Source organism: Lepisma saccharinum, chromosome 4, assembly GCF_977018435.1.
Source record: "Lepisma saccharinum chromosome 4, izLepSacc3.1, whole genome shotgun sequence".
In the NCBI taxonomy this organism is placed as follows: domain Eukaryota; kingdom Metazoa; phylum Arthropoda; class Insecta; order Zygentoma; family Lepismatidae; genus Lepisma; species Lepisma saccharinum.
The window spans coordinates 66,033,330-66,047,056 of record NC_139232.1 but is presented as its reverse complement, the minus strand read 5'-3'; the positions used below and the strand labels follow the sequence as shown (position 1 = coordinate 66,047,056).

General features: G+C 38.4%; 1 protein-coding gene across 2 annotated transcripts in view; it reads left to right on the top strand.

Moving 5' to 3' along the window:
• LOC145986535 (ovalbumin-related protein X-like) overlaps positions 1-13,727 on the top strand; it is a 57,673-nt gene that overhangs the window by 37,123 nt on the left and 6,823 nt on the right. For both annotated transcript variants that reach the window (XM_083120655.1, XM_083120656.1), the window contains exons 5-7: positions 716-915; positions 1,944-2,132; positions 11,841-11,964. In XM_083120655.1, the coding sequence (XP_082976781.1) occupies positions 716-915; positions 1,944-2,132; positions 11,841-11,964 (513 nt within the window). The remainder of the gene's footprint in view (positions 1-715; positions 916-1,943; positions 2,133-11,840; positions 11,965-13,727) is intronic.

Sequence of the window (13,727 nt, the reverse complement as noted above, 5' to 3'; positions counted from 1 at the left end):
TAGTGAATTTGTAAAAGATTTTACTTTATAATTTGTATACTGTACGCGTACTTATACTTTTAAATATCTGTAAATGAAATTAGTTACATTTTACAGTATAGTTAAAATTCATTATTTTTCTGTCCAATAGAAGATTGGGATAAATAAATACCCGTGCAACGCCGGCTAATCAGCTAGTTAAAATATAAATATAAAATGCCCTTTTTGAAATCAAATTGAAAATCTGTAAATGACTAGCGAATAGATCGACTATTGAGCATTTAAAAACTAATATTTAGTTCATTTTATTGCTTGTAATGAATTTACCTCAAGGTAATTCCTTAACAGTGAATTCAATAATAAACAAATGAAATGTGAGAACCAGAAAAGAAACGGCACAACAAGGTTCTCTGGCCAACATTTGGCTAACTAATTATATTATTAGTTTACATTGCACTCAGAAATGCGGCCAGATATTTTGCATATCCTTTTTATTTGCCTTGTCAGTGCTTATGTATTCCAACCTTTTTCACATGTGTACCTAACATATTTCTTAGAAATTCTGGTCCAGTGAGAGGGAGCTGGAAGCTTCACCGTTTGTACTTACGCTGGCAAGTTTCGCCACCTAACATGCCATGCTGAAAGATTGCTATTCTGCCGATCCGTTATTCTAGATGTCTGTGGAGTGTTAACAGATCCGATACCTGAATTAAAATATTGATTGTTTTACTTTCAGATGAAGCACTGGTTGTGATGAACTACATTTTCTTTGGCATAAATTGGGACAAACCATTTCGAACAGCTGACACCAGAGAGGCAGATTTCCAAAACACCAGAGACGAAACTATGAATATTAAACTTATGTGCGCTGAGAATGAGTATATTTATGCAGAGAGCAATGCACTAAATGCAAAAATTGTGAAGATTCCCTTGCAAGTATGACAATACTCCATATTCAATATCGGACTGTTTATTTTGATGTAATCATATGGGAGAAATGTGCTGTTTCTGAACAACACGAAAGGAATTACATGGTACAATAGTTAGGGTAGATTGTTAATTCTTATTGCCTCTGTTTGTAATATAACAATCCTGGACTTGAATAATTGTAAAGTCAATAACAGGGGGATATATCTGGTCGCACACCGAAACCAACATAAACCCCGTCCCTAGGTGTTTTGACGTCACGGTAAATGCATTCGTTGTTAGGTTTTTCTCTTAACATTTACACACTGAAATTTTCTTGGCGTCACAAGTCGGAGGGTGCCGTGGTGCTCAGTTCAGGTTTAAAGGGAGTTAAAATATTAATTAATTTACAACGTCATTTCAGAACGTACATATAATAATCTACAGTCATTACGAATAACGTGCTTCACAGCACGTTTTCTCCACCCTGCGCATGAATACAACCCAATATGCCCCTCGGTTATTACGGGAGATGTAGCGCCTCGGCTCGGGAAAATCGTCTGCTAGCGTGCTGCAAACAAGCGTAGTACGGAAAGTGTTGTCATCTCAGGATAAGAAGAAAGTTTTCGTCAAACCTGTAGTTTTTCTCTTTTAATGTCGTTTCCACACGTTTCGTAGGCTCTATTAGTAAAAAGTTGGAACACGAATTAACAATATCGTTTACACCTCAATCTGTTTTGGTGTAAGTTGTAAGTATTGCAACATGTATTTCTGGCTTCCGAAAGTGATATCTGTTGTATAAATGCATATGTTTGATTATTTTAATTTGATATTTGATCTAATTTACCTTTTGTTAATGCTAGAAATGTATTCTCTAAATGTTTGAGAAGCACTGTTAGTGATTAGGAGTAAAACACAAGGGCATTGTTCCAAGCAGCTTCAGACCCGAATTCTTTTTTCGCACAGTTTACTGGCGTGTCGTGAAAAAGTCTTAAACGAGTTTGTATGAAATTCCGCTGCATTTAGCATTTGTTAAAATAATGAAACTTGCCTTTCAGGATCGTCATCTAACTTTCGAGGTTATATTACCCAACGATATAGATGGACTTGATGACTTGATGAGTGTCTTCAATGAAGCATCATTGAAAGCCACTGATGACGAATTACAACCTCAGAAACTAAAGCTTTGTTTGCCAAAGTTCGAAATATCTACTGAAAATTACATACACATGGACGTTTTGAAGGAGGTAGGTTCTGTAAAGAAGAATAGCTGTTATTTTACAGTGTTTGGAAACGTTTTCTATTTTAAGAATTGCATTATTTAATATACTGGAATGTAAATATGTTTAATACGGAAATATTCTAGAAAATATTTCTTTAGCGCATCATCAACAATGAATGCTATTTTTAACAGTCGCAAAAGAAAACAGATGTGGACTTAAATAATATGAATGATATTGTTATGAGAAGTATTAACACATTGGCTCATATAGTGTAATATATATAGTGTGTCCGAGGAAAAATATACCAATGAAGAATTTAAATAACTCAACAATCGTTAACGACAGAAATGTCAAATAACGTTTATTTGGAAGAGAAAATCATAGAATTTTTTTTACCCAAAGAACAAGAAAAAAATTTCACCTTAGTAGATCTCAATGTGTGCTCCTTTGGTGGCGCGACAAACATCAAGCGGTACTCAACCACCATCCAAGTGTTCTTCAACATTTGATGAGTGATGGAGCCACATGCATCGATAATTCTTTCACGGAGATCATTGAGGTCTTGCACAGGTATTTGGTAAACCATAGTCTTCACATAACCCAAAGGAAAAAGTCCAAAGGATGCAAGTCTGGTGACAGTGGTGGCCATTTAATGGGTAAACCCCTCCCAATTCAATTACCAGCGAGATTGTTATTAAGGAACTTAGTAACGCAACGGGCATAATGTGGGGGAGTCCCATCCTGCTGAAACATGTACCCATGAGGTATACGAGGTACAGCATACTGTTGCAACATTTGCAGGTAACTTGCACCTGTAACTGTAGCTTCCTTAAAGAAAAAGGGCCCAATTAGGGAATATCGTGTCAAACCACACATTCAACTTTGGACTGTCGCGTTCATGTTCAATAACTGGATGCGGATTCTGCTCACCCCATATTCTACAGTTATGCCTATGCATTTTTCCGGAAATGTGGAAGGTAGCCTCATCTGAAAATGTTACGCGTGTCAGGAATTCATAGTCATCATCAATGCGTGATAGCACTTCACTAGCATAATCAAACCTAGCGGGTTTATCACTGCACTTTAGTTTCTGAACAAGCTCTAAGCCTTAACATTTTATGTACGATATCATGCACAGTAGAACGTGGAATTTGAAGTTGAGAACTAGCACGTCTCACAGATTTACGCGGGCTTCTCTGGAAAGCTTCCTGAACTGCAACCACTTTATCCTCGCTCGCACGCTTCCGACCACTACCTTTCTTCCTCAACAAAGACCCTGTTTCCAGAAATTGTTTATGCCATTTAACAATGTAATGACGTTCTGGTGCTTCCTGTCCATATTGTTGCCGGAATCTTCTTTGTACAGTTACAGGAGACTTCAATTCTGCAAACCAAAAGGAGCACTCAACTTTCTGACGAACAGTAAACGGCGCCATTGTACAGACTACTCACGAACAAAGCCGCGCATGCGCTTAATTATGTTACGATTTTTTCCCTTCTGGTGGTAAAAAGAAATACCTTTCTTCCCTCTTCCAAATAAACGTTATTTGACATTTCTATCGTTAACGATTGTTGAGTTATTTAAATTCTTTATTGGTATAGTTTTTCTCGGACACACTGTGTGTGTATATATATATATATATATATATATATATGTGTGTGTGTGTGTGTGTGTGTGTGTGTGTGTGTGTGTGTGTGTGTGTGTGTGTATATATATATATATATATATATATATATATATAGACACACACGCACACATTAGAGTGCTGCAGAGATAGGATTTCTCTCGAAAGTCAAATAGTTCGCACGGGCGACGCAAGATAGCGTACAGAATTAAGAGCTTCTTCGCTTGAGCGAATAACGCTCAAACAGACAAAAGGAGCGGTACACTCGAAACCCAGTAGTACACATATAATGTTATTTTTTCTGCAGTAGTGGGCCCTTAAATAAATTTAAAGACGCAGTGAAATTGAAACTTAGGTGAACAAATTCATCATCTCCATGTTAAAATGCACTTTAGTCTATCTTAGTAATACAGTGATGAAAATGAAAAGGTTGATCGTAAGCTGAAATTGGAAGGACGGATATTTTACATACGATAATTGTCACATTAATATGAGAGACTGGAAGACTCGAATGAGTTCAATCGAGCGAAAGTGGTCCCATGTGGTACTCTAATATACATAATATATTGCCAATAATGACAGGACACCTGTAGAAATGCGCTTACCTTGAGCTGGTCTGGTGTCAGTACGGCGTAGGTTCGCCACTCGCCGATATCACAGCTTCTATATTTTACCAGGTTGCAATAAAGTCAACCGGTAATCGCTTCCATTCCTCCTGCAAAATGGCGAACAGCTCGGTGGTGGTGTTTGGGCGGTTTGTCCTGCATCACAACCTCCGCTCTAACTCATCCCCAGATGTTCAACGGGGTTGATATCAGGGCTTTGAGGTGGCCAGTCGAGTTCATTGAATTACATGTCTTCAAACCACTCGGTTGTAGCTCTTGTTTTATGGACGGGGGCGTTGCCACGCTTGAAATGAAAAGGGCCACTTCCGAATTGTTGCCACAAGGTGGAGAGCAGGGAGTTTTCTAATATTGGCCGATAGGCATCGCCATTCAGGTTTTCAGGCACCAAAATCAGGGGGTCAGGACAATACACTTCATTGACATTCGTCACGTCCACATCACCACAACATATAGTGTAAATCGTCACTCCACACGACGTTTTTCTATTATTCAAAGGACCACTGCCAACGTCTTATGCAATACTGTATAATCGTTGTTCAGCGTTCCCATAGCCAGATGGCACGAGTGTGCAATGAAGCCTGCCGGTTTGACTTGTGGTAACACTCGTCGATCCTCTCGGTTAATTCTTTTGGCTTCCCGGGTTGCAGTTGTTGTTTTATCACACTCTCACGTTTCCATTTCACCACATATTACACAACAGATATGTAATATGTGCATTTTCTAAATCTACCTACAGACACGTGGATTATGCACATTGTACATATGAAGGGCTCGGTGCAAGAAGGAGCTAACCTTCAAAAAGTTGTTTTCGACTTATTAGCATTTGAAAGTTTGAAAAAATCCATAAATCTGAATTTTGTTTGTATTGTCGTATAGTTTATTTCAAAAGCATGTCTGAAGTTTCCAGTTTACAGGGACACATTCAAATGTGGTACAATTATTGTAAAGATGATTAAATTAGGTTTTTTTCAGTTCATTGTTTCCCATTGTTGGTTAGATCCTTATTGCATCACAATCTTCGGTGTCAGTTCTGTGGAATAGCAACAAACAGGAATGCATGACCATTATATTGTGAAAAAAATATATACGTAAGAATGAAAAATCAAAGTTAATTTTGTAGGGAGAAAAAAATTACATACAAGTTTAATTGACATGCAGTGTCAGCCGAAATATTCTCAGCACTGACACCAAATATTTGCATATGAATGCAGGTCGCACAAACTATTCTGAATTCAACTGATCCAGGCCCTTCTAATGTATCAGTCATCAAGTCCATCCAGAATTTCTGCACTCTTCTCGGCAGCTACTTCCGTCGGAACAAGGCTGAGATAAAAATTATGGTATATTGGAGGGATCCATTCCAACAGGGACATTATGTCTCAAATATTTTCGGACATCTATGGGAATCTCTTCCTTCTACTTGCATGGCAAATCATTTAGTGGCAGTGGACAGCCTCTTTTCTTTGCGGTGAACCTAGCCCATACTGGCGCTTCTTTCTGGTATGAATAACTCTCATGCACAAAATGGCGAGTAGCGGATTCCATCATGAACACCGCAGCCTCTTTGAACTTGAGGGGCTCCTTACCATCTGTGGTGGTTTTCTTGGTAATTGATGCCACAAGTGGTGTGAGATCCTTGAAGTCGGTTTGCTGCATGCGTGTTACATGAAATTTCTTCTTTCTGTTTGCACTGCTGATCAAATCTGCCCATTCATCTGTTGTATATTGTATATTATAGGAAAATGTTAATGACCTCCTGGAAGATTATCCCTTTGTTTAGGAACGTTTCGTATTCTGAATTCTAATATTTTGCATGATGTATGTGTTCTGTGTTGCATAATCAGCCAAGTCCTAGAATGTGTGAAAAATGAACTCTGCGTCCCCCTTAATTTTGTTCCAGCATTTATTTGGACAAGTACATGACTCGCCTATCTTCCTGGCTAGAACAACATCCTTTGTGTGCCTGGATGTGTACTGCTCCCCTTTTTTTTCTTCTTATCTTACGTTTCACTCTCTCCCAGTTATCTTGGTTGCATCGTCTCTTTCTGGCTGGAGGATGTTTCACAGGAGATCGCTCTGTCGTCCTTGTGATGTGAAGGTCATTCTGAAATGGACCAGAGTAACAAATTTATTTGAAAATGTAAACTAGCACTAAGCAATAACAGTCCAATCCACTCGACAAACAGAAATTTCCGAAACACATCATCATTTTTGCAAATGACAAAACAATTCTGATTATTTAACTTTACATTATTTCTACAATACCTTTCCTGTTGATTGGTTGTTTTAAGTCTACTTTATGCACAGTAAGGCTAATCGGGACTGGACCTACAGTTTAAAGTGGAATCCGAACCACTATGTGCCTCCACCGGGAATTGCAACCGGGACCCCTTGATTACAAGGCGACGACGCTACCACTGCGCCATCCGGGAGGCCACCTTTCCTATTCTATACAATTTATCGCAATGTCCTTGATGGTACGTTGTCAGAATTGGTCATTATTAGGGAACCATGTACGTGTGTCATGTCGATTTCTTCGTGATTAATCATTTCAGCAATATGGTGCCAACCTACATTCATTATGTTAGCAGCAGTTGTCATCAGAATAAGTTCATGATTTTACTGTACCAACTTGCAAGAGGCCTGACGAATGCATAGTGAGCTGATTTGCGCATTAACATGCACATCATGACGCACACTTACCAACCGTTTTCACCGTGCGCAAGTCTGAGACAATAAGGTGTTAACCAACATTTTCAAAAAATACCAAAAATAAAAACTTCTTTCTTACCTCAGAGTCGGTGCTTTCGCTTCTCGACACTCCACCCACATAGTCTGGGTCATCAAAGCTGTTGTCACCGCACAGAGGGCCATTTTCCTCATCAGAATCACAAATATGTACAGCGTGTCCCGCTTATACGTATAATAAAAGAAAAAATCACAACTTTTTTATTTACCAATATTTTTTGTCCAAACTTTGTACAAACATGTAACAACTCAGAATTTTTTTTTTTTACAAATCAAGAAAACTAGCGCACTTCCACATGTGAACCGTTAGTGGCACGGCAAATGTCAAACCGGTTGTCAGCCTCAAGCCACACGTTTTGAAGCATGTGCGGGGTAATGTTGCTTACTGCAACCACAATTCTTTCATGCAAGTCTTGCAAATCTCTAACCGGTGTACAGTAAACTTTGTCCTTAACACACACCCACAACAAAAAATCACACACAGTGAGGTCTGGTGACCGTGGGGGACATTCAGTAAAATCCGAAACTCTTCCTATCAATTTTCCATTGAAATGCTCGTCCAGGAAGTCTCTAACAAGATTTGAGAAATGAACTGGTTTCGCGAAACTGTTTTTCCCATTTCTTTATTGAAATGTACGATGGAACTACTTCTTTAGCCCCCAAAACCATAACGTGCACGAAATCGTCTCTGCACAAGTGTCACAGACTTCACTTCAGACAACGTTAAAACACAAAACACCTTTTCATGTGGCGACCACATGACGAATGGCTACTGAGAAACTGATAATATCAGTTTTCAAGACATTCTGGATACTGCGCATGCGCAACTACCACTGAATGTATTTCTAAAACAAATTCTGAGTCATTCTTTAAAATAAAACAGCAATCACATAATTCTGACAGTTTGCTTAGAAGTTATGAATTTTTCTTTTATTATACGTATAAGCGGGACACGCTGTATATGAGGAGGTGCTCTGCAGACCTTCCTCGTTATCCGACATTTTCCTGTGGCTTGACACCTTGTTGCACAGAATTTTCCGTTCGTACGTTCCTTTCAAAGAAGGGTACCATGTGATTGCGCGCGAATGTAACACAGCACCAGCACCACCTCTTGGTGAATGCAGCAGACGTTCATGCTGCACATACTGCATGGTGTATCTCAATTTTGACAGAAGTGAGGGTTAGCTCCTTATTGCACCGAGCCCTTCATATGTATATAACTATGGCTAGGATTTTGATGACCTAAAAATTCGTAAAAAATGCCCTTAAAAAGATGCATTTATGACCTAAAAATTGCCAAAAAATGACTTTAAAAATGACCTAAAAACCGTTAAAAATTCCAAAGTAAAATTTTATTTGCACTTCAAATTACAGCAACTGTAGTATGCAACTTTTGACAAATTATGAGAGGTTACTGTTCAGTTTTGAGTTGCAGTGTGTAACGAATATTTTCTGTAAATTTTCAAAAAGAAATGAATGACGATTGTCAGCCAGCACACTTTTATACATAGAAAAGCTCCTTTCAACATCAACAGAGGTAATAGGGGCATATTTAAAACATACAATGTCACTTGGTTCTAATTGGGTTTCAGAGTCTGGCAATGAAAACGTTTTCCCACACAATACGTCACGAATAGAACATATTATTGTATATCCTGCATTTTTCCCTAGCACTTTCTGCATCTTTTCTCTCACTTGTATTCCAACAGTACCTGGAACTGCTTCCAAATTATCCTGAACTTTGTTAAGGACATTAACTTGATCAACCAATGTAGCTCCAGATGTCTCGAGTGAAGTTATGGCAGAAGGTAGGAAGCCGATGCACTTTCTGCATCTTTTCTCTCACTTGTATTCCAACAGTACCTGGAACTGCTTCCAAATTATCCTGAACTTTGTTAAGGACATTAACTTGATCAACCAATGTAGCTCCAGATGTCTCGAGTGAAGTTATGGCAGAAGGTAGGAAGCCGAAGTTGGACTTTATATAGCATAATTTTCCCTCCATTTCGGGATCAGCCAAGAGTTCCTGTGCTTGTCTTATACACAATGCTTCACTGCTGTCGAACGAGGTTACAACTTCTTTCACAACTTTATAATTTTCACAATAGTAACCACAAGCCTCTAACCATGTACCCCATCTAGTAAGAATAGGAGCTGGTGGCAAAGGCACATCAGGTACATGAGACCTAAAAGCTAACACTCGTGATGGGGACTTGAGGAAAATCTTCTTAATGTTTGCAATCAGTTGGTCTACATCAGGAAAGTGAGTTCGCAGTTCTTCAGCAATACGATGACACGCATGTGCAAGACATGTTACATGTACCATTTTCGAGTACAGACCTTTCAGAGAATTCCGTGCTTTAACCATGTACGGTGCCGCATCTGTTACGAAAAGCAACACCTTGTCATATTGAATGCCGTCGGGCCACAATAACTGAATCGCGTTATTGAAAACTTTGCTGATCGTTGAATAATTCACTTTTTCTAGACATTCACAATTTATTAGAAACACTTGAGTAGACTCGGATTCCTGCATCGTACCAATCACTACATTTGCAATGTACCGTCCGAGTGAGTCGGTACTTTCGTCAATTGACACCCATATTTTTTTACCATGAATTTTCTGCGGAATTTGATCCATTGTTTGGTTGTAGCATTTCTTGACATAATTTTTCCTTAGCGTGTAAGAATCTGGTATCGATTTCCCAGTATGTTTTTCCAAAAATGCTCGAAGTTTAGGATTATTTAGTTTACTTAGAGGAATGTCAGCAGAAATAAAAGCGTCGCACAGTTCTTCAGAAATAACAGAGGATTTGGAGGAACACTCACCCATTAACAATTGCACCGTCCTCTCCTGATCTTGAATTTGCTTCAGAGCTGCCTTGTGTTTCTCGCGGTTGACATATTGCTCCACCGTGAATTTCTTTTCCGCAGCAACTCTTACACCACAAAGCTGACAGAATAATACTGATCCGTCCGTACTGAACGTATTTTCACCATACTGGGACACAAACTGTTCTAATTTGTACTGTGTACTTTGCTTGGTTTTTGGCATCTTGTCCAATGTTTCGAAAACCTGCTCTACTGAACACTGCACCAAAGTAAATTCTCGCAATAAACATGAACTTCGACAATGGCCAGATCACACGTTCCATCCATTCACTTTCAAGGAACACAACAATTGGTCTGAGCAGATTAGAAGATAAGATTAGGCAGGGAACTTCTAACAATTGAATTTCATTGTAAGGAAATCGTTATATTCGTGTTGTTTATTTTCTTCTGAGACGGATGGAAGGTAGCTGCGGTTTCATATATTTTAAATTGTCTAGGGAAGATATGAAAAAATAGGATATTTATTCATCTTAATCCTTTCACGTTAATGCTGCCCATGCACTCGCAGCGTACAAGTGCTCTGGAAAACTAAGAAAATAAAAAATGACCAAAAAATGACTTAAAATGCCAAAAAATGACTTATACAACCCATAATGGCAAAAAATGCAAAAAAATGCCCCAACAAATAGTGCTTAAAAGTTTCAGCACGACATGAAACATAAATATTAAAAGATTTGGGTTTCTTATTCACCAGAAAAAAATATGCAATTTCATCAAAATCCTAGCCCTATATATAACCTTTATAATTTACAGCTCATTCACGGATAATTAAGAATTTATTTCATCCCCTGCCCTGCTTATTCTGAAAGTTCTTGTACTAACGTTAAATCTGGATAACTAATGAGACATGGACCTTTTGAATGACTCCACATCTGCATTACCAATAAAAAATCTAGGATTATATGACTTTTATTGCTTTTTAAAATAGGATCTGTATAAAAATATGTCTTGACTGTGTACCGGCCGACTCTATTTGCTTACCATTAAATGTGTAAGTCACTACAGTTATATACATTTCTAATATAATAATCCTTGCTGTATAAATGTTCTACAATTACGTATAATTCGTATCAATCCCTAAGATTATATGTTTATTTTATAAAGTCTCTCTGAATGCTTCACGTTGACCAGGGCATTCACTTGTTTTTCTCAGTTGTCTCAGCCTCTGAGGCTTGTAAACAATGCACTGTGTTGTGCTATGCAAACCTCCTGAGCTATTCAGGAAATAGGTAGTTTCTTCTGCCTATGGAGTCGGCGGTTTGCATAGTGGCAATTATAAACACGATTCGGCATGGAGGAAGAGCTCGATGGCCTAGTGATATAGAGGTGAGATAAGCTGAGAGGGGTCTGACTTTTGGATTGGAGTTGAGAAGGGAGAAGTGGTTAGGAGAACAGTAAGGCAGAAGTGAGACGACGCTCTGGTCGACAAATTGAGAAGCCAACAGAGGACTTCGTATATTCTATTCATCTTAATTCATCAGATAGACAGGTAATTATCCTAACACCCAGCCATGATTCAGGTTCAAAAGTTCACAAAACCCAACGAGTGACCATTGTCTTTTCTGCAGTTTAGTTCCTTAATTTTATTTGTACCTTTCGTATTGCCAAGCGTTAACTCGTCATGCCAATGACGAGTGCTCTCATCAGAGGATGAATGATGAGTAACTTACATCACCCATTGATTAATTGGTTAAAATTCTAGGTACTCGTAAGATCGCACGAACTTTACGGTTCGTTACGAATTCTTGAAGGCACTTCTACGGCGATTTATTCGTTTCGTGCTTTAATGACTAGTGTAATAGTTCCACAGTTTTGAAACTAACAGATGTGTCTCGTTTCAGTTGGGAATAGATTCCCTTATGAAGAAAGGTGCTTTCGATATGTGTAATAGTACTCAGAAGCTGAATGCAGTCCAATATTATTCGAAAGTACAGATTTACGAAGGAAAAAAGACTGGTACAGATGGTAAGCAGAGAATTCACGATATTCCGATAAGAAAATCGAAAAGTGTTTCACGAAATTATAAATAAAACAAAAATATATATTTTGTCTTTCATGCAGAGATCTAACATAGCTCTTTAACAACATTTTTTTAATGGAAACTGTTTATACTTTTGGTGACTTTTTTAAAAAAAAACACGAGTACTTTACATATAACTTACAAATATTACAATACTAGGAGATATTTTCGTGGCAACTGCTTGTGTATCGTGAACTGGCTTGACTACCACAGCGCTCCTACTGGCGTGCAAGTTAAACTGAGTACTTCACCAGTGTGCACGTAAATCGCTCTACTATGTTCCATATGATGTTATTTCACCATAAACACGTGATTATCGTACACAATAACACAAACTTTTCAAAAATGTTGAAATCACATTTTAAACTTTAGCATTTAATAAAATCAGCAACAAAGGCTTATTATTATACAGTTTTTCCTTACCATAATTTTCTTCGATTAGGTGTTACGTTTAGGCCGTTCGCCGGCTTAAACTGCTTGGCTGCAAGAGGATGTGTGTATGAAGAATGGAATAAATTACATTCATTGCTCCTTACCAATATTTAATAGAATTGCACAAGTGTGGGGGGGGGGGGAGATCACGCACGAGCCAGCAAGATATCTAAACACTGACAATGATAAAAATCCAAAATGTCACCACTGTACCTGATTTCCTTCGCGGTTCCTCGGCTGAGTCACGACGTGGCGCTCCATCGGTCCATTGAAGGTGTCCTCAGTGGGTTCGCCCAAACCTTTTAAATGGACCGACTTAACACTGTCACTCGCAACACACTTCCCGCTTCGCTCCCTCGATCAAGACTCTCCCGGCGACCTCTCGTCACCCGGGGACTGCTGGCGTTTTTGATTACATAGCATTTTATTTCCGGCTCGTGACATGCCACCTCCCCCTGAAAAGAAATGGGGTTGGCCAGGGGACAAGCCCATTTCTTCATTTACAAAAAAAATATTAAGATATGATTAAATATGTACAACGACCAGTCCCTGAATAAATGATTGCACCCCGTATATAACATAATTCGTCGTAGGGCAGTAGGCAAGTATGTAATGCACTGTAGAACGTAACAAATAATAATACACTAATTGAAGTGTAACACTTTTCTGTCATGTATTCCGAAGAGGAATGAACCAAAATTTGCAATTATGGTAGTCTCAGCGGCATCTCATCGCACGACGTACATGTACGTTACACTGTGAAAACACTTGAATAAATATATCACTAGTAACGCTAATCCGATGATAAGTTAGTAGGTCTCTAATGTTGAAAAGGATACACAATTAAGTCGATTGGAGACAACATATGTTCGCAAGAAAAATTCAGGAACAATATTAATTCGATGCGAAATCTGCTGGCCACTTATGGATGTCTTCTGGATGTACTCTGGAGAAATGACTTCATCTTATATCTATGACAAGGTACATTAGTGATGACACAGCAAATGATGATCACTATCAGTGTTTAGTATGTTATGAAATAAAATTTTGAGCGTGAACAGGAGCAATTGGTAAATTTAATCAGGGTGTAAAGAATAAGATTAGATACACAGTACGCATTCGATTATAGCAAAACACAATGAAAAGTCTTCAGAATATGTAATAACAGTTAATGTAAATATGTGTCATAAAAATGGCAGATGTAACAAGAAGAGGTAGGGACTTGATTTGGTATTTCTGTCCAAATCGTGTGAGTTGTGTGTCGTATCAGTAAAAA